The following is a 21,447-nucleotide window of genomic DNA, read 5'->3' on the forward strand; positions in this document are numbered from 1 at the left end:
AACTCTTAACAATGCAGCCCTTATTATATGGTTTCTAAAAGTTTTATCAATCTTTTTCTGCATAAAAAGATAAGCATGCCACCCAAAGTACAAGTCCCATCCTTCCAAATGCAATATCCTCTTATTAGATAAATTAATCCAATCCGTCATCCATGTCAATGCACAAGAATCATAATAAAGTGTCAAATTTGGTGCTTTAAGTCCTCCACGTTCTCTAACATCTTGAATAATCTTAAATTTAACCCGTGCCTTCTTGCCTTCCCAAATGAAACGGTTCAAGTCTCTCTGCCATTCTTTCAGATTAAGTTCATTTTTTAAGATAGGTATCATCTGAAATAAAAAAAGAAACTTAGGTAGAATATTCATTTTGATGGCCGCAATACGGCCCAACAAAGAAAAGTGAAGTTTTTTCCACATTAATAAGTCTTTTTGTACTGATTTCCACAATTTTTCATAATTATTCTGATAAAGTTTCATGTTAGAAGATGACAAGAAGATTCCCAAATACTTGACTTTATTAACCACTTCGAATCCTGATATCTGCGTAAGTTGATTTTTATCTTTGGCCATCATATTCTTTGTAAGAATTTTAGTCTTTTGAACATTAGTTCTAAATCCAGCCACCTTGCCATATTGATGCAACACTTGGTTGAGACAATGTAAAAACTAAATCATCAGCAAAAGCTTTAAGTTTATATTCTTTAGCAGAAATTCTTAAACCTTTAATCGTTGTAGATTCTCTGATTCTGGATAGTAAAATTTCTAATGATAATACAAATAATAGAGGAGAGAGTGGGCAGCCTTGTCTAGTACCTTTTTGTATATCTATAGGCTCTGTCAGATCTCCATTTATAATTATTTGAGCAGTCTGTTTTTGATATATCGCCTTTATAGCTGTTTTGAATTGATCTCCAAAGTTCATATAATCCAATAATTTATTTAAAAATTGCCATTCCAATTTGTCAAAGGCCTTTTCCGCATCAAGAAAAATAAAAGCCGAAGGTATTTGGTTATTCTTGTCCAAGTATTCCAATAGATTTACAATTTGCCTGATGTTATTCTTCATGTATCTCCCAGATATAAAACCAGTTTGGTCATCATGTATATAATGTTGTAGTATCTGCATCAATCTATTGGCATATTTTATTTTATTTTATTATTTTATTTTATTTTATTATTTTATTTTATTTTATTATTTTATTTTATTATTTTATTTTATTATTTTATTTTATTTTATTTTATTATTTTATTTTATTTTATTTTATTTTATTTTATTTTATTTTATTATTTTATTTTATTTTATTTTATTATTTTATTATTTTATTTTATTTATTTTATTTATTTTATTTTATTATTTTATTTTATTATTTTATTTTAGACTGCATTACCCATTCTCCAGATGCCGGGGGGGGATAATGGAAGTTGGAATCCTTCCCTGCTAGAGAACACCGCGTCGGGACAGCCACTCAGAGAAAGCGGCGCTCGCTGCAGCAACGGAACTGTGGTTAGATTGGGTCCTTTGTCTCATCTCTTGGGCCGCTTTCTCCGCCCGAGGTGGGCGGGACTAGCAGCGTACGTGGCCACGCCTGGTCTGGTTGCCGTGGCGACCGCAAAGCGGCGTCCTCTCCAAGCGGCCTGCAGAAGCGGCCGAAGGAGGCGAGGACGGCGGCGGGCATGGTGCGGCGTGAGTAGCCGCTCCTCGGTCGCTGTGGCGTGGGGGAAGCTCCGCGTGTGGAACGCGGGGCTTCCGGAGTTCCCCCAAGGCGCCTCTTGCAAGCCGGCCTCGCCCAGAAAGGGCGGACGACAACTCCCATCGGCCACGCCGCGATGGGCTTTGTCGTCCGCCGCGCCCCCGGCTCAGGAAAGGCAAAGCATCTGTCTTTCGAACGAGGCTCCCTCACTCCTGGCACCTGCAGGGCGTAGTGGTTGGATCACAACTCCCATCAGCCCCATCCCCTAAATAGTAAATAGAAATGTGTGTGTATGTGTGTATCTATATTTGCCTATATTTAATTTTATCAATTTAATTTATTTGATATAAATATGCAATTTATTATATAAATATGAATATATAAATAACTTTTATTTATATAATATGTAATTTTTGTGAAATATAAATATGCACGCATTGATACATATGTATGCACTGTATAATATATAGTATCTTTTATATTTATATAAATACGTAATATAAAAGTACAATAAAAATAAAATATTCAAAATAATTCACTTAAATATTAACTAAACACTTTATATTAAATGTAATATAAATTAGATTTATAAGTTGAATAACAAATAGGAATTTAATATAAATCAAGTGATAAAGTTTAATTAGGTAAAAAAATAAAAACAAAACGTACAAAATAACTGACTTAAATATGAACTGTACTAAATGCAACATAACTTAAATGTATGTTAAGTATCAAATATTATGAATTTAATGATATAAGTCAAGTTATAAAGTTTAATTAGGTAAAAAAATAAAAACAAAACATACAAAATAACTGACTTAAATACGAACTGTATTAAATGCAACATAACTTAAATGTATGTTAAGTATCAAATATTATGAATTTAATGACATAAATCAAGTTAGAAAGTTTAACTGGATAAATAATGTTATGCATAGTTTTAAATCTCTCTCTCCATTCAATTCCCCTCCCTGTTTCCTCTCCTTGCCAGTCTACATGGTTTCCCCTTGAACAACCACAGCCTTGCGAGGTGGGCTGGATAGGGTGAGAGGAGCCAACCACCAAGGATTGGTCTATATCTCCTCTTCAGGGTTCTTGCCTGTAAATTCTTTTATCTTTTTAATACCATCATCAAGAAGGATTTATTCCACATACTATCTGATAATAGTATATGTTTCACATGAATAATTATATTGAAAATTCAGGTTTTCTAAAATTTGTTGTTGTTGTTGTTAGTTGCGAAGTCGTGTCCGACCCATCGCGACCCCATGGACAACGTTCCTCCAGGCCTTCCTGTCCTCCACCATCTTCTGGAGTCCATTTAAGCTCACGTCTACTGCTTCAGTGACTCCATCCAGCCACCTCATTCTCTGTCGTCCCCTTCTTCTATTGCCCTCAATCTTTCCCAACATTAGGCCCTTCTCCAGTGAGTCTTGTCATCTCTTGTTTGACCACGTCTAGCTTGCCTTGATTCATGGATCTTACCTTCCAGGTTCCTATGGAGAAAAGATCTTTACAGCATCGGACTTTCCTTTCACCACCAGATGCATCCACAGCTGAGCGTCCTTTCGGCTTTGGTCCAGTCGCTTCATTCTTTCTGGCGCTACTAGTACTAGCCCTCTGCTCTTCCAAGGCAGTAATCCATGAAGGAGTTTTCTAAAATATGTCTTACTGATTTCAGGGAGTGATAATCTTTCAAAGAAACATGGATAACAGAGGAATCTGGGTGAAACTTCACATTCTGAGTCACTTAAAATTCACTTATGGGTATAGTGGGATGGATGGACATTATATATTTTGGGTGGGGGAGATTTTCTCTCTAAACCAGGGGTCCCCAATTCCCAGGCCACAGACTGGTACCATGGCCCATTAGGAACTGGGCCGCACAGCTGGAGGTGAGCAGTGGGTAAGCAAGCAAAACCGAAACCATCTCCCCCCCCAACCATGTAAAAATTGTCTCTCATGAAATCAGTTCCTGGTGCCAAAAGGTTTGGGGACTGCTGCTCTACACTCCTTCTGCCATTTTCTTTTATCGATGAATAGAAGGCTGAACTTTTCTCTGAATAAAAAGTATTCATTGTAAAATAATGAAGTATTGAAAGTTCATTAATGTTTTTTTTAAAATGTGAGTGAGATTATTCCTCTGGGTCATTTATTCTTCATTTGCCAAGGAAAATCTTTGCTCTGATAAGATCCATTTCTCAACAGCATGCATTTGATGGAACACAATAGGCAACACCAATCAAAACACACAGTCAATTTGTTTGAGACATATGTTACAAGACATTTGTCATTCTTATAGTTCTGGTTTTTTTTAAATTACATTTGCTTTCATGAAGCTCCTGTATATATCTGAATGAATGAATGAATGAATGAATGAATGAATTTAGTCTATTTCCAAGGAACGGTTTGCACCCTTTCTGTTCTATAGAAAAAAACTGATTCTCTTTTCTATGATATGCCTTTCAGTCACAGAAGAATTGATTAGACAACGGGCAGAGCATAACAACTGTGAACTGTTCTCTTTGGAAGAAGTTTCCCTGCATCAACAGAACATAGAGAAAATTGAACATCTCGACAAATGGTGCCGAAATTTAAAAATTCTCTATCTCCAAAACAACTTGATCTCCAAAATTGGTCGGTACATTTGTCTGCGAAGGGAATTGCTGTAGTGATTTGGCAATGAAAAGGATGATTTTCTTAAGGATAACTTAAGGGTGGAAATAATTTAAAAATGGGGAAAGTAGACCAAGCCTTTACTGCTAATGCCTCCATAATACAGACATAGAATATAGAATCAGAGTTGGAAGGGACCCCAGTGGTCTTCTAGTCCAACCCTCTGCTCAAGGCTGGAGGCCTTATACCATGACAGGCAAGCAGCCTAAGTTCTCAGAGTCCTGAATGACCCTTAAAAACCTTTGGCTCATCACATTGATTGACTGATTTGGTTCATCACATTGACTGACATGCCCTTAGGCTGGTGTGGGTTTAGTCTCCACATAGATAACTTTCTCCAGGGTGATCTGTCTTCAATCCATCTCCCCAACTCTTCTAGGACTATACAGGTGGTCCTTGACTTACAATGACAGTTGAGCCTAAATTTTCTGTTGCTAAGTGAGTTTTGCCCCATTTTACGACCTTTCTTTCCACAGTTGTTGAGTGAACCACTGCAGTTGTTAAATTAGTAACACGGTTGTTAAGTGAATCTGGCTTCCCCATTGACTTTGCTTGTCAGAAGGTCCCAAAAGGGGATCACACGATCCCGGGACACTACAAGCATCATAGGAATCTGTTGCCAAGTATCTGAATTTTGATCAAGAGACCATTCAATGGTCATAAACGTGAAAGCTGGTCACTTTTTTCAGTGCCATTGTAACTTCAAACGGGGACTGTGAAGGGCTGTAAGTTGGGCACTACGTGTATCTATCGTTGCTGTAATTGAGTCCGTCCACCATGCTGCTGGTTGTTCTCTTGTCTTGCCTTCAATGCTGTTACAGCATTGTTTTATTCAAATTAATCCAGTCACCAATCCTTTAGATTTTTTCAAAAGCAAGAACTGGGTCGTTTAACTTAATCTTTCAAATCCCTGCAGTGGGGTAAGATGTCATTTGAATAAGACGATCCTTAATTCACGCCAGGCTTTTCTTCTTCTAACATAAACATTCTGTGTATTTAATTCACCATTAATTCATCATTTTGCTCAAGTAATCTTTTTTGGTATTTTAAGACGTCTTTTTTCCTGTTTTCAATTTCTGTTCGGATGCTTTTTTTTTAAAAAAAGGATTACCTGCTGGACCATTGGGAATGCTAAGTCTATCCTTGCAAAACTGACACCTGTAATCATTGCGTTTCAGAAAACGTGAGCCGACTGAAAAAGCTTGAGTATTTAAATCTGGCTTTAAACAACATTGAAAAATTTGAAAATTTGGAAGGTAAGATACTTACCCTTCAAAGTATATTTCTTTGGGCAATGCTTTTTAATACATGTGCATCTGTTTCTGCAAAAAGGCAGCACATCTCAATTGTGGTGTCTTTATTTTTCTATCTGTCACATCCACGTACACTGGTGCCTTCTTACTCAACTGCTTTGAAGCTCATTGAATTTGGCACTCAATGCATTTTGACACAAACATTTTATCCTGGTACTTGTTTGCTTGGTACTCGACACACAGTCTAGAATTGTCGGTGTCAGCTGCCTTGTGACTTGCTACATTATTCCTTATGGGAAAAAATTGTTTGGTATTCATTGCAACTCCCAGAACCAATTAACAATGAGTACCAAGGTAACCCTGTATACAGTTTTATGATGATTTTGAGGGTGAACCCAAACTTTTAAGAGGCCACTTGCAGTCCCTGAGCAGTAATAAAAGTATTAATATATCCCAGGTCCTTGGGAAGGACTCAATAGCTGGGTAAAAATGCCAAATCCAGTTTAAATATCTGGCTGACTGAGCAAACAATAATACTATATTTAATTTATATGTTGTGTGACTCCCAATGATTCCGTGCACATCTAGTTAACCAGCATATTCTGAATGTGTACATCCTGCATAATAATAATAATAAAGTTGAAAGGGACCTTGGAGGTCATCAAACCCAACCCTCTGCTCAGGCAGGAAACCCTATACCATTTCGGACAAATGGCTGTCCAGTCTCTTCTTAAAAACTTCCAGTGTTGGAGCATTCACCGCTTCTGGAGGCAGGTTGTTCCACTGGTTAATTGTTCTAACTGTCAGGAGGTTTCTCCTTAGTTCTAGGTTGCTTCTCTCCTTGATTAGTTTCCATCCGTTGCTTCTTGTCCTGCCTTCAGGCGCTTTGGAGAATAGCTTGACTCCCTCTTCTTTGGGGCAGCCCCTGAGATATTGGAAGACTGCTATCATGTCCCCCCTCATCCTTCTCTTCATTAAACTAGACATACCCAATTCCAGCAACCATTCCTCATATGTTTTAGGCTCCAGTCCCCTAATCATCTTTGTTGCTCTTCTGTGTACTCTTTCTAGAGTCTCAACATCCTTTTTACATCGTGGTGACCAAAACTGGATGCAGTATTCCAAGTGTGTTTAAAATCAGAAACAAATATTTTTGATTTCATAGGCATAAAAAAACAGGATGGGAAGAAGCTGTTGTTTCTGATCACATATTATTAATTTATAAAATGCACTGACTACCCAAATCCCAAAGGATTCTAGGCAGGTCACGAAGTATAAAGGAGGATGATAAAAGTAATATATAACATTACATAATAAAATATAATATGCTGCAGTGCAATAATAATACAAATACTATTGATGGTTATTGTCTTGAAATCTGAAAGTTGTAAATCAACTTTTCTGTTTTTGTACTTATAAATGTTTAAACGTTTGCATCTCCTGCTTTATGAGAAAATGTTTTACGACTTGGGAAACAAATTTTAATCATTTTTAAATTAATGCTGCTCATCCTTTTAGCATCTGATATTTACTTTCATGAAAAGGATGAACGAGGAAGAGGGTCAGTATGATGACTCTGAGATAGATGTGTTTGTTAATGAAATGTGGAGCTGATCATTCTGTTTTAAAAGTCCTTTTTAATTTTCAAACAGGTTGTGAAGATCTGCAGAAGCTGGACCTGACGGCCAATTTCATTGGAGAATTGTCTAGTGTCAAAATACTGAAAAATAATATACATCTTGAAGAGCTCTACCTTGTAGGAAATCCATGCACTGATTTTGAAGGCTATAGGCAGTTTGTGGTTGCTACCCTACAACAACTCAGAGTATGTCTTATTATATTTAATAGGTTATATTAAAATAAAATTTAATTTAAATAAATAAATTTAAACAATAGTAGCCCCCCTTTCTGTCAAAGGGACACATTAAACATTCTTATGCAAACGTATAGATAATTACTTTATAAAAAGTAGTAAAATCAGGAAGGTAACATCAAATAAGAAAAAAAAACATACTATGCTATGGTCCTTTATTAGGGAATTTATTACATTTTACTTAAAAGGATTTATTGCTGTTGTGATAAGTATAGGCTTGTATAGTCTGGGGAATTCTGGGAGTTGAAGTCCACAAGACTGTAGAAAGAGTACAGAGAAGAGCAACAAAGATGATGAGGGGACTGGAGGATAAAACATATAAGGAGCAGTTGCTGGAATTGGGCATGTCTAGTTTCATGAAAAGAAGGACTAGAGGTGACGTGATAGCAGTATTTCAATATCTCAGGGGCTGCCCCAAAGAAGAGGGAGTCAAGCTATTCTCCAAAGCACCTGAAAGCTGGACAAGAAGCAACAGATGGAAACTAACCAAGGAGAGAAGCAACCTAGAATTAAAGAGAAACTTCCTGACAGTTAGAACAAATTAACCAGTGGAACAACCTGCCTCCAGAAGCGGTGAATGCTCCAACACTGGAAGTTTTTAAGAAGAGACTGGACAACCATTTGTCTGAAATGGTATAGGGTTTCCTGCCTGATCAGGGGGCTGGATTGGATGACCTCCAAGGTCCCTTCCAACTTTATTATTATTATTATTATTATTATTATTATTATTATTATTATTATTATTATTATTATTATTATTATTATTATTATTATTATTATTATTAATCATTGCACAGTCAGCCAGATGTTCAGACTGGATTTGGCATTTTTATCTACCTATCGAGTCCTTACCAAGGACCTGGGATAGGCAGATGTCGATGTTTGATGGTATTACAGTTTTTTATTACTATTATTATTATTATTATTATTATTATTATTATTATTATTATTATTATTATTATTATTAAGTCTTAAAACTGCCACGGTAGAGTGAGGCAGGAGAAAACCTTGTCGTGCCTACCAACCCATTGCTCCTCTCCTGCAGATCTTACCAGCCACAAACATTCCTAATGAGAGAGGCAGCTGGCATATGCAGAAGCTCATACAGGTTGAGCAACTTTTGAATTAAAGGATTAAGCATCAGTAGGATTATACAGGTAGTCCTCGACTTACGAGCACAACTGAGCCGCAGATTTCTGTTGCTAAGCATACTTGATTTTACATGTCATAATAGCAGCAAGAATTATATTTGCACAACACTGGAAGAACGAAGAAACACTACCAGAAGAAGAAATAATTAAAAAAATACCGGACTGTGTGGAAATGGACAGACTTACTTTAAGGTTGAAAGAAAAAGAAGAAATGGAACATTTTCAAACGTGGGACCTATTTTATCAATGGTTAGAGAAAAGATTTGGGGATTAGGAATTTAATTTATATTAGTGAATAAGATACTCAGACAACACATTTCGTTGAATGATTACTATTGAATTCTGTTAAAAAAAACTTTATAAAAAAAATTCTGTTGCTAAGCGAGACCTTTGTTAAGTGAGTTTGGCTCCATTTTACGACCTTCCTTGCCACAATTATTCACCGAATTGGTGCAGTTGTGAAGTTAGTAACACGTCATTAAGTGAATCTGGCTTCCCCATTGACTTTGCTTGTCAGAAGATCGCAAAAGGGGATCATATGACCCCGGGACACGGCAACGGTTATAGTATGAGCCAGTTGCCAAGCGGCTGAATTTTGATCACGTGGCCAAAGGGATGTAAGTGTGAAAAACGGTCATATGTCACTTTTTTCAGCCCTGTTGTAACTTGGAGCGATCACTAAAACAAAAGGTTGTAAGTCAAAGACTATCTGTACTCGGTTATGTCATGCAAGTAGGCAGGAACAATATTTCCACACTGTTTTAGGAATTTTGTCTTTTTCTGGGAATGGGAAATCGTGCCTCAAGATTTGATGATTCACTCTTAAATTTTGGTAGGCCCTACCTAATGAATTCCACTAAAAAGAGGTTTGGGTGTCTCCTGAGAATAACATGTCTCAGGTTTTATTTTTCCTACACCTTTTTAAGAATGTGTAACTAAGGAAAGAATCATTGGGGGGGGTACATTTGCTTGACAATTTATTCCTAAAATTGTGTGAAAATAATACCATTCGCGCTTCCATGCAAAGCATCAGTGAACATTGTCCTGGCTCTTTTTATCACATAATATTTCTTTTAAAAAAGTTCTCCATCCTTGCAGCGCATGTGATTTTATGATCATATGAGCTAGAGCAGTGGTTCTCAACCTGTGGGTCGGGACCCCATTTGGGGTCGATCGACCATTTCATGGGGGTCGCCAAGCAAGGCTGTCCGCCATTTTTTTGTCCGCCATTTTTTCCCCCTTTTCCGGTGGGTGCCTTACCTCCCTTGGGCTGGGCCAGCTGGTGGTCGGCTGGTGGTCAGCTGGTGGTCTCTGCCGCTTGCCAGCTACGCCTCGGCCGGTGCAGGGGGCGGAACCACGCATGCGCGGCGCTCCCGGGCAGGGAAAGTCCTCGACTTATGACCGGTTGGGTAGTCCTCGACTTACGACCGGTTTAGTCCTCGACTTATGACTGGTTTAGTCCTCGACTTACGACCGGTTTAGTCCTCGACTTACGACTGGTTGGGGGTCGCGGCATTAAAAAGGTTGAGAACCACTGAGCTAGAGGAAATTGGAGTTTAATCAATTTATTCATTCAAATGCAATAAAAAGAACAATTTCATAACAAACAAAGAGGGATAGATTTATTGTGCAGTGTATTGAAATATCATTTTCTCTCTCCCCCCCTCCTTTTTTTTTAAAGTTTTTGGATTGCAAAGAGATAACACGGTCAGAAAGGATCCAGGCTTTACAGAACTACCCTGCGCTAGAAAGAAAAATCCACAAGCAGGAACAAAACTATCTCCTGAAAAGAGAAGAAGAAAAAAAAGAGGCAGGAAGACGGATGCTAGAAAAGCAGAAGGAAAGGAAGGAGAAGAAGAAGAAAGGACAGCATCCGGGGTTTGATAAACAATCACACGCAGATATCAAGACGCCCACGTAGGTGCCTCTGTAGTTCATCTAGGGCCGAAAAAAACTTGAGTGTAGGAATATATTTATCTTATTTATTCAATTTTCAGTTATTTAATTTGTCTGGCCACTCATGTCACCAAGCGATTCTGAGCGGAGAACAAAGTTAAAAATAAATAGCAACATTAAAATACCTAGCAGCGGAGAATAAATCACCTATCACGAACACTAAATTAAGTATGAAATTTAATTTCCGATACAGGTAGTCTGTGAGCCCAACATTTCTGTTGCTTAGTAAGACAGTTGTTAAGTGAGGTTTGCCCCACTTTATGGCTTTTCTTGCCACAGTGTTTCTCAACCTTGACAATTTTAAGGCATGTGGACTTCAACTCCCAGAATTCCACAGCCAGCAATGCTGGCTGTGGAATTCTGGGAGTTGAAGTCCACATGCCTTAAAATTGTCAAGGTTGAGAAACACTGTGTTAAGTGAATCACTATGGTGGTTGAGTTAGTCACAGAGTTGCGAAATGAATCTGGCTTCCCCATTGACTTTGCTTGTCAGAAGGTTGTAAAAAGTGATCACATGACACACACCCCCGGGACACTGCAATCTGTCATAAATACGAACCACTTGCCAAGCATCCAAATTTGGGTCACGTGACCCTGGGGTTCGTAAGTGCGAAAAACGGTCATAAGTCACTCTTTTCAAGGATGTTGTAACTTCGAACGGTCACTAAATGAACTGTTGTAAGTTGAGGACTACCTGTATTATATTAAGCTCTTGCTTGTATATGGCCTTACGTTTTGTACTTGGGAGATAATTTGGAATTTTGGAAGCCGGCTGCAAGCCCTCTCTCCGGACAGCTGATATGGAGATGTCTAAGCCATCAGAAAAATGGCTCAGGTTGGATGAAAGAAAATGTTCTCTTCTGTCATGGCTAGAACTTAGCCATCACCATCACTGTAACTCATGGGTACAGTGTCATGGCTAGAACCTAGCCACCACCATCACTGTAGCTCATGGCTACAGTGTCATGGCTAGAACTTAGCCATCACCATCACTGTAGCTCATGGGTACAGTGTCATGGCTAGAACCTAGCCCCACCATCACTGTAGCTCATGGGTACAGTGTCATGGCTAGAACTTAGCCATCACCATCACTGTAGCTCATGGCTACAGTTTCACGGCTAGAACCTAGCCACCACCATCACTGTAGCTCATGGCTACGATGTCATGGCTAGAACTTAGCCACCACCATCACTGTAGCTCATGGCTACAGTGTCATGGCTAGAACTTAGCCACCACCATCACTGTAGCTCATGGCTACAGTGTCATGGCTAGAACGTAGCCACCACCATCACTGTAGCTCATGGCTACGGTGTCATGGCTAGAACTTGGCCACCACCATCACTGTAGCTCATGGCTACAGTATCATGGCTACGGTGTCATGGCTAGAACATAGCCACTACCATCACTGTGGCTACAGTGTTATGGCTACGGTGTCATGGCTAGAACTTAGCCACCACCATCACTGTAGCTCATGGCTACAGTGTCATGGCTAGAACCTAGCCACCATCATCACTGTAGCTCAACTTTGCTTTCCTGCTGCAAGTTTCTGGGCAAGGAGGCCCACTTCCAAACAAAGCACCCAGATGCTTTGTTTTGTTTTATTAGAACATTATTTGTAGAGTCCAGAGTCATTCTTGCAAACAGAAGTCATGCTGGAAATTGATGCTTTGCTTTGCAGCAGACTTAATTCCTCATTCGTTCAAATGGAGCCGGTAGGGTAGGGTCAGAAGGCCGGGCTGCTCTCCAACAGGTCTAGACATGTGGCTGGAGAGCAGGATTTGAAGTGGATCAATAAGTGTCCCAAGATTTTCTTTTGCACATTACATTCCAGCTACTACTCTGTAGAAGGAGCAGAGAACCACCGAAATTCTGAAGAAGGAGATGAATTTCGTAAATTAATACTTGAGGACGACGATGAAGACCGTGACTTTTGGGATGAACCTGTGCCTCATACCCCAGAGGCTAGGTTAGAAATTCACCAGTATCTTGAAGAGAAAAGGAAAGAAAGAGAAAATAAGTATGCATAATTTTTACATATGACATAGACAGACAGACAGATCTAATCCAATGTCTTATTTTAATGTTTATTTCATGAGAGGCAGGGTGATTGTGAATTGCTGCAAAGCCACATCGCCCGAAGTCTTATCTAAAATCTTCCCTGAAAGGGCTGCCATTAATGACTGAATTTGTAGCTTGTACTAAGTTGTTCAATTGTGGTTTGGTGCAGTTGACTAGATTCATATAACCTACTAAGCCTCAGTTTAGCTTCAGTTCTGTTAAGGGCCAGACTTCCGTTGCATCAATATTGGATTTCATTAAAGATTAAAATGGATCCCGCAAAGCAGAAACCTACCATTTGTGGAGGCCATTGTGTTCCAATGGTCCAGTAACATTAGGATCAATCAGGGGACCAATCATAACAATAACACCCGTAGAGCAAGGTTCGCTGATTATATTTTATTGTGTTTATCGTAATAACCTGAATATTGTAAAAACAAGATCTCAAACAGGCTGATTGTTTTAGAAATAAATTAAAACTACACCTCTAGAGTAACCAACATTAGAGAGGTGTTGCAAGAGACAAGAAAACAGATAGGAATTAGATAGGAATTTGGTACCCAAGGATCAAATAAGCTGAAGGGGCCATTACCCTTGTGTTGATTATACTTGATTTGCTTTCCTAAAATAAGCATTCTGTCAAATACATTAAAGCAAATGGGATGTTTTGTGTGTCTTAAAATGAAGGCTTTGTCATCTTTCTGCTGCTGTTTTTGCTACCTTGTGGAAGGAATAAAAGCACAAAACATATCAAAACAAAAAACAAAAACCCATTTTTTTTATTTTTTTAGCAGAGAACAAGGAAACGAAGAGAAACCTCTGAGGACTTTGATCACCCCAGAAGGAAGAGTTTTAAACGTAAATGAAGCCAAGTATGTAAAAAGAGATAAACAATTCATGAACCGTTTTGAGCGCCCAGATTGGTTAAATAAAGGGCAGGCGACCCACTTCCTTTCGTAGGCTAAATGAGGAGGAAAATATAACATTGTTTTCCAATTTCCTCCCCAGGTTTAGATATCAGCCCTTTGTTTCAGAATCTGCCCTATGGGAACAGAAGCCCCAAATGTCAAGATGTATGATCAAAGCCTTAACCCTTTTGTATACGTGTGACAAATTTTCACACAGGTTCAAGAGGCAGGACTTCGAGGACGTATCCCGGACCACCTTGATGAGATGCCCTTGACCGCTCCCATGACTGTGGCATTCAGCCCAGGGTGCTACTGAACTCCACACATAGGCTTCTCTTTTCCTTAAAATTCAAATTAGATAAATGTTGCTCCCCCTCCATTCTGTCTTTCACATAGCCCAAATTAATTATTAAAACTAAAAGGCCTGTGAAGTAACCTGGATTCAAAGGGCAAAAGGTGATTCACGTCACATGTAGATGTATTTATTTACTTACTTACTTATTAAATTTATATGCCGCCTATTTCACTGGATCAAGTGACTGTACGGCTGAAAAATAGTATAAAACCATAGACATCTCCCTTTTTGGAGCCCAATAATCCCTTAATTCAGGGTAGAGTTAATAATAATAATAATAATAATAATAATAATAATAATAATAATAATAATAATAATAATAATAATAATAATAATAATAATAAAGAAGTTGGAAGGGACCTTGGAGGTCATCTAGTCCAACTCCCTACTCAGGCAGGAAACCCTATACCATTTCAGACAAATGGCTGTCCAGTCTCTTCTTAAAAACTTCCAGTGTTGGAGCATTCACAGCTTCTGGAGGCAGGTTGTTCCACTGGATAATTGTTCTGTCAGGAAGTTTCTCCTTAGTTCTAGGTTGCTTCTCTCCTTGATCAGTTTCCACCCGTTGCTTCTTGTCCTGCCTTCAGGCGCCTTGGAGAATAGCTTGACTCCCTCTTCTTTGTGGCAGCCCCTGAGATACTGGAACACTGCTATCCTGTCCCCCCCTCGTCCTTCTCTTCATTAAACTAGACATACCCAATTCTAGCAACCGTTCCTTATATGTTTTAGCCTCCAGTCCCCTAATCATCTTTGTTGCTCTTCTCTGTACTCTTTCTAGAGTCTCAACATCTTTTTTACAAAACTGGATGGTTGGGGGAGATGGGATGGAGCTGAGCATTTACTGGCCGGATGCCCTTCCTATTTTTTTCAACCATATTCAAACAGATGTTTAATCTTTAAATATTCCCTCTGATACATCCCATCATTTAATTTCTCAATTCTCACTTTAGCCCTCTTCTTTTGAACTTAATAATAATAATAAAGTTGGAAGGGACCTTGGAGGTCATCTAGTCCAACCCCCTGCTCAGGCAGGAAACCCTATACCATTTTGGACAAATGGCTGTCCAGTCTTTTCTTAAAAACTTCCAGTGTTGGCGTGTTCACCGCTTCTGGAGGCAGGTTGTTCCACTGGTTAATTGTTGTAACAGTCAGGAAGTTTCTCCTTAGTTCTAGGTTGCTTCTCTCCTTGGTTAGTTTCCATCCGTTGCTTCTTGTCCTGCCTTTAGGCGCTTTGGAGAATAGCTTGACTCCCTCTTCTTTGTGGCAGCCCCTGAGATATTGGAAGACTGCTATCATGTCCCCCTCGTCCTTCTCTTCATTAAACAAGACATACCCAATTCCAATTTGGCAAAAGATGTTTTGCCAAACATCTTTCCCAGTCAATATGTTCCGTTGAATCAAAGAGTCTTTCCATAGTCCTGCAATTGTAGATATAAGAGGCAAATCAAGCAAAATGTCTTTGTAGAAAGATTTTGCCCAGAAGGAGACTATTCCAGAGAGCAGGGGCCACAGCAGAGAAGGCTCTTCTCCTTGATCCCACTAGCTGAAATACTTTGACCAACAGGGTCCAGAAGAGGTCTCTTCTGCCAGCGTGAGTGGGGCGGGCCGATCCCATTGCAGCAAGACGGTGCCTCAGATTAACCTGATGGATGCACACATGGAGTCAGTCAGGAGTGCCTTAAAGCAGATATTGCTTTTTCCTGTGGTTATGTGACAGCTGCAAAGGGAAGCTATTACAAAAGAAGGAAAAAAAGATACAGTAAAGCCTTTCCAGCGAGTGTCACGTGTACAACCACGTGCACCTGGAATTGCAGGTTGCCTTTTGAATCCAAGTTGTTAAAATACAGCGTCAACTTCAATGCCACTTCAGTCTGACAAAGGAAACGATGACAACTTCTCAACGTGGGAACGACGAAGAGCGACAGGAAAGAGGCATGGCTGTCTTATCTGCAGGATATCTCAGGAAACCGAGCATTTTATCAACAGCTCTACACCGTGCTGGAGAAAAACAATACAGTGACAGTTGCACAAAATAGAGCTGGGGAAGACAGCGAGTCTATAATGGCTCAAAACTTTATGTTGACGGATGAGAATTACACTTGTGACAACTGAAAACACGGCTGAGGGAGCTCTGTGGAGCTCCAGTAATGTGAATTGTCAATAGAGTTGTCTTTTGCTAATACAGGGGAAAGTCTGAGCACCAAAGAATTGAGGCCTTTGAACTACGGTGCTGGAGAAGACTCCTGCGAGTCCCCTGGACTGCAAGGTGATCAAACCGGTCAGTCCTAGAGGAGATCAAACCCGACTGCTCTTTAGAAGGCCAGATCCTGAAGTTGAAACTCAAATACTTTGGCCACCTAATGAGAAGGAAGGACTCACTGGAGAAGAGCCTAATGCTGGGAAAGATGGAGGGCAAGAGAAGAAGGGGACGACAGAGAATGAGGTGGCTGGATGGAGTCACTGAAGCAGTAGGTGTGAGCTTAAAGGGACTCCAGAAGATGGTAGAGGACAGGAAGGCCTGGAGGAACGTGGTCCATGGGGTCGCAATGGGTCGGACACGAGTTCACAACTAACAACAACAAAGCACCGTTTGGGAGGGAGGCCTCAAGTCAGCCTCCTGTATCTCCAGGGGCTCCTAGTGATACTTGTGAAAATGTCACTGGCAGTGTGAGACTGACATTTTTAATGGATAGAAACGGTGAATGGATTTGTACCGAGGACATATTTTGGTGTGAAGCACCAAACCCTGATTTCATGTGGTAGCTTCCGAGGCTTTCAGAAGGGAAACAGGAGCGGCAAGGCTATCATGAATTTGAAACAGTTGCTTCTCCCGAATTAGAAATAAAGAGATAAATACATTTTAAAACACCAGAGCAGCAACGGGGAAACCCACCAATCAAATAAGTGGAAAAGTGAGGGAAAATGGGTGTGAGGAAAAAAAATGTATTTATTTGTTATGCCTGAAGTGGTTTTTCTTAGATACTTAAAGGAATAAGGTAAATTCTGAAAATTGAAATGGATCGTTGCGGGTTTTTTTTAAATAGGAACTCTTAAACTTTCTCCCTTGTAGTTGGTGATGTAAGACAACACAGCTTTTGTCTGGAAACGAACACACACAGAGAGACATAGAAAGGGAGAGAGAATGATACTATGCATGGATAATAATTAGTTTTTAATTTAATGTTAACTTAATTAGTTGTGGTTTTTTTTTAGCCAGTAGATGTCTCTCTTTCAGCACAAATGTGTAGCTTTGAATGACATGGACCTTATGTCATTTATCCCATCATGTTTCAACTTTAAAACAGCCCCAGACTTTTAACATGATCAGGTTTTTAGATTTTGCAAACCTACTTGGGGAAGGGTGTGTATCTTGCTAACCGCTATATTGTCCCCTCTTGAATACAAGACCACAATCAGTTGAAGTTTTGACTCTGCCCTTCATCCAGTCCAGTCTCTAACGCCCAGATTTTGCTGCTATTTATTGCTAGGCTTCTTTTCTCCTTGGAAGAAGACGATGAAAAAAACCGGTTCATTTTGGATCTTGCTGTTTACAGGTCAGAAGGTTTTGTTTTAATGGGCTCTTTTTCTGAGATTGTTTAGGGAGGCTGTTGATTTTGATTTGGCTTTCCGTTCACAGCCTGAAGAAGAAAAAAGAAAATAATAATAATTTTGCATTAAATAAAAGGTGGTATTGGATGCAGGTAGCACACAAATCTTTTGAACTATGTCCGTGTCCATCACTCTGCTTTTGATGGGACCTCGGGGAACAGAGAGATGCTAAGCTAAACGATCTCCTCCCTTCTTCTCTTTCAGACATTTGGACATCTCCTTCCTTAATGTTGATGTGCAGCCTACTTATGTCCGGGTAACGGTCAAAGGAAAGGTTCGTATTATTTGTCATTATTGCTTTGAGTCTTTTTTTTTTCCTTTTCCAAAGCCTATTTCATTTGGATTTGTTTTGTCTTTATGATGTTGGCTTCCCATAAGGAGGCCAGCGCTGTCGTTCTGATCTTGCTTGATTGTAAGAAAGACATTGAAGAGGCAGCGAGATGATCACGCCAACACAGTCCTAGGCTGCATTACAAGAGGGGTAGAATCAAGATCACTTGAAGTATTAATTTGTTGTTGTTGTTGTTGTTGTTAGTTGTGAAGTCGTGTCCGACCCATCGTGACCCCATGGACAACGTTCCTCCAGGCCTTCTTGTCCTCTACCATCTTCTGGAGTCCATTTAAGTTCACGCCTACTGCTTCAGTGACTCCATCCAGCCACCTCATTCTCTGTCGTCCCCTTCTTCTATTGCCCTCCATCTTTCCCAGCATTAGGCTCTTCTCCAGTGAGTCCTTCCTTCTCATTAGGTAGCCAAAGTATTGGAGTTTCAACTTCAGGATCTGGCCTTCTAAAGAGCAGTCGGGGTTGATCTCCTCTAGGACTGACCGGTTTGATGGCCTTGCAGTCCAGGGGACTCGCAGGAGTCTTCTCCAGCACCATAGTTCAAAGGCCTCCATTCTTTGGCGCTCAGCCTTTCTTATGGTCCAACTTTCACAGCCATACATTGCAACTGGGAAGACCATGGCCTTGACTATACGAAGTATTAATACTGCTTTATAAACCTTAGTAAGACCACATCTGGAATACTGCATCCAGTTTTGGTCCCCGTGATATAAAAAAGATATTGAGACTCTTTTAGAAAGAGTGCAGAGAAGAGCAACGAAGATGATTAGGGGACTGAAGGCTAAAACATATGAATAAAAGTCTCTATCACTGGAGGCTTTTAAATAGAGACTGGACAGCCACTTGGCTGGAAAGGTATAGGGCAGGGGTAGGCAGCCTTGACTCTTTTATGACTCGTGGACTTCAACTCCCAGAATTCCTGATCCAGCATGGCTCAGCTTGGAAACCTCTCCCTGTCCCCTCAGCATGGCTGGCTCAGGAATTCTGGGAGTTGAAGTCCATGAGTCATAAAAGAGCCAAGGTTGCCTACCCCTGGCCTAGTAGTATGTTATTATTAAATATCCTAATTCAGGGGTCCCCAACCCTGGCAACTTTAAGACCTGTGAACTTCAACTCCCAGAATTCCCCAGCCAGCCAGAAGGCCCTCAAGACCTTGTTAGGTTAATGGGCCTGAGGCTCTCAAGGAACTGAAGCCTTGCTTAGATAGCTCCATTGCTGAGTTGGCTATTATTATTCCCCCTTCGCCTAAGGCCTATCTCTGTTTTATAATATTTACTATTAACATGATTTGTATATGTTTTCTATATCTGCGGTTTTACTCATTATGCATCACCCAGAGTCACCTTTGGAGAGATGGGCAACTATTTAAGATAGATAGATAGATAGATAGATAGATAGATAGATAGATAGATAGATAGATAGATAGATAGATAGATGATAGATAGATAGATAGATAGATAGATAGATAGATAGATAGATAGATAGATAGATAGAACAAAATAATAGCTATGTAAAATGAAAAGTGAAGTTTCTTCTCCTCCTGGTGATTTTATAGACATGTCCATATCATATATTTTTTCAACTAAGATGGACTAACATAATTATTCTCATTGTAACCTAACGTTTTAAGCATCACACTGTAACATTTAGAATAGAATAATCACACTTTTCAGTGACAATACAGGAGAAAGACTACCGTAATCAGTGTGGTTGCAGGTCTGTCTGATTTTCCTAATGTATCTGCATCTCTTTTCTCTTCCCCACATGCACACAGATATTCTAATTAGGGTGTAAATTAAAATTCTTTAAGGTGCAAATCGCCTGATTAAAATAGCATTAACATACGTCATCCGAGAGCAACAATTCCATAAATCCTCTGGGATTAAAATCATGTTATTCATCTTATTAATTATTTAGCTAGATCACAGACCTTTTTTTAATTCCTTTGTTGATTGATTGATTGATTGATACACATCATTAAGTTAGTATGGAATGTTAGCAACGCCTCCGATAGATCATCTCTATAAATACTCTGCCTCAGTCTGGACCGTCAGATCTTCCAATGATGCTACGGTTTCCCCAGTAGCTGTGAGTAGCTTATATGGCTGTCAGAATTGGCCATAAGGAAGGCTGAGTGCTGAAGAATGGATGCTTTCGAATGGTGGTGTTGGAGAAGAAGACCCTGGAGGAAGTCCCTTGGACTGAAAGGAGATCCAGTCCATCAACCCTAAAGGAAGTCAACCCTGGCTGCTCTTTGGAAGGACAGAGACTGAAGCTGAAGCTCAAATACTTTGGCCACCAAATGAGAAGAAAAGATTCATTGGAGAAGATCCTGATTGTTGGGAAAGATTGAAGGCAAAAGGAGAAGAGAACGGCAGAGGAGGAGATGGTTAGATAGCGTCATTGATGTAATGAACGTGAATTTGGGCAGACTCCAAGAGGCAATGGAGGACAGGAGGGCCTGACGTGCTGTGATCCATGGAGTTGCGAAGAGCTGGACACGGTTTACTGACCGAACAACAACAAAAACCGGTTGCTGCTGTAACTGAGTCCATCCACCTTGCCTTGATATGTTGCATCATCATAACCCAGGGGTAGGCAACCTTGGCTCTTTTATGACTCGTGGACTTCAACTCCCAGAATTCCTGAGCCAGCCATGCTGAGGGGACAGGGAGAGGTTTCCAAGCTGAGCCAGGCTGGCTCGGGAATTCTGGGAGTTGAAGTCCACCAGTCATAAAAGAGCCAAGGTTGCCTACCCGTGTCATAACCCCTCCAAATTAAGCTTAGCAAGCTAAAGTGTTTGGATTATTTCTGCATCAAATAGCACAGTTTGTTGCAATGGTGTGCGGGACTGACCTTGGGAGAGAGGAAGAAGAGCTGAAGCCTGGACAATGGTCTGATGAATGAAAACTCAAGTCCAAAGGAGGAGGGGGGGGATGGACAAAGCGTCTCAGAAGGAAGCCCTCTCTTAATTTTCAGGAGAGTAAAAATCAAAAAATGGGAGGGGTACTTTCAAACTTGCAAGAGTCTATTAATGCAACCTTATGACAAGAGTTAGCATTCGTGGTTGTGCTTCCGGTCTGAGCTACCTAATATTTGTTGGTGTGTTGTTTTTTTTAAAGGCATTTCAACTTGTGCTACCTGAAGAAGTAAAGCCAGATAGCAGCATTGCTGAAAGATCTCAGACTACTGGACATTTGGTTATCAGCATGCCAAAGGTGAGGCAAAGATTGAACAGAGATATTAAAATGCAGTTTCAACTTTGCACAAATATTATCCTTTGCTGCCCTCCCTCCCTCCCTCTCTTTCTTCTCCTTCCTTCCCTTCCTTCTCCTATTCCTCCCCTCCTTCCTTCCTTCCTTTTTCTCCTTTCCTTCCCCTACCCTCCCATCCATCTCTTGCTTCTTTCCTTCCTTCCTTCCTTCCTTTCCTCCTTCCTTCCTTCCTTCCTTCCTTTCCCTACCCTCCTCTCTCCTTCCTTCCTTCCTCTCTTTCTTCTTCCTTCCTTCCTTCCTTCCTTCCTTCACCCACGTCTCCCTTCCTTCTCTTACCCCTCCCTCCCTCCCTCCCTCCC

At 40.2% G+C, this 21,447-nt stretch overlaps 1 protein-coding gene across 1 annotated transcript; it reads left to right on the plus strand.

The window, feature by feature from the left end:
• Positions 1-1,630: 1,630 nt before the first annotated feature.
• LRRC6 (leucine rich repeat containing 6) lies at positions 1,631-21,091 on the plus strand (the record flags this gene model as incomplete). The annotated part of the gene is made up of 10 exons (XM_015828145.1): positions 1,631-1,684; positions 4,161-4,328; positions 5,546-5,623; positions 7,273-7,445; positions 10,326-10,561; positions 12,432-12,617; positions 13,453-13,530; positions 17,410-17,475; positions 17,735-17,804; positions 20,996-21,091. Coding segments are annotated over exons 1-10 (1,161 nt in total), but the record flags the coding sequence as incomplete, so codon positions are not given.
• Between the last annotated feature and the right edge of the window lie 356 nt (positions 21,092-21,447).

Source organism: Protobothrops mucrosquamatus, unplaced genomic scaffold, assembly GCF_001527695.2.
Source record: "Protobothrops mucrosquamatus isolate PMUCROS unplaced genomic scaffold, P.Mucros_1.0 scaffold4275, whole genome shotgun sequence".
Lineage (NCBI taxonomy): Eukaryota > Metazoa > Chordata > Lepidosauria > Squamata > Viperidae > Protobothrops > Protobothrops mucrosquamatus.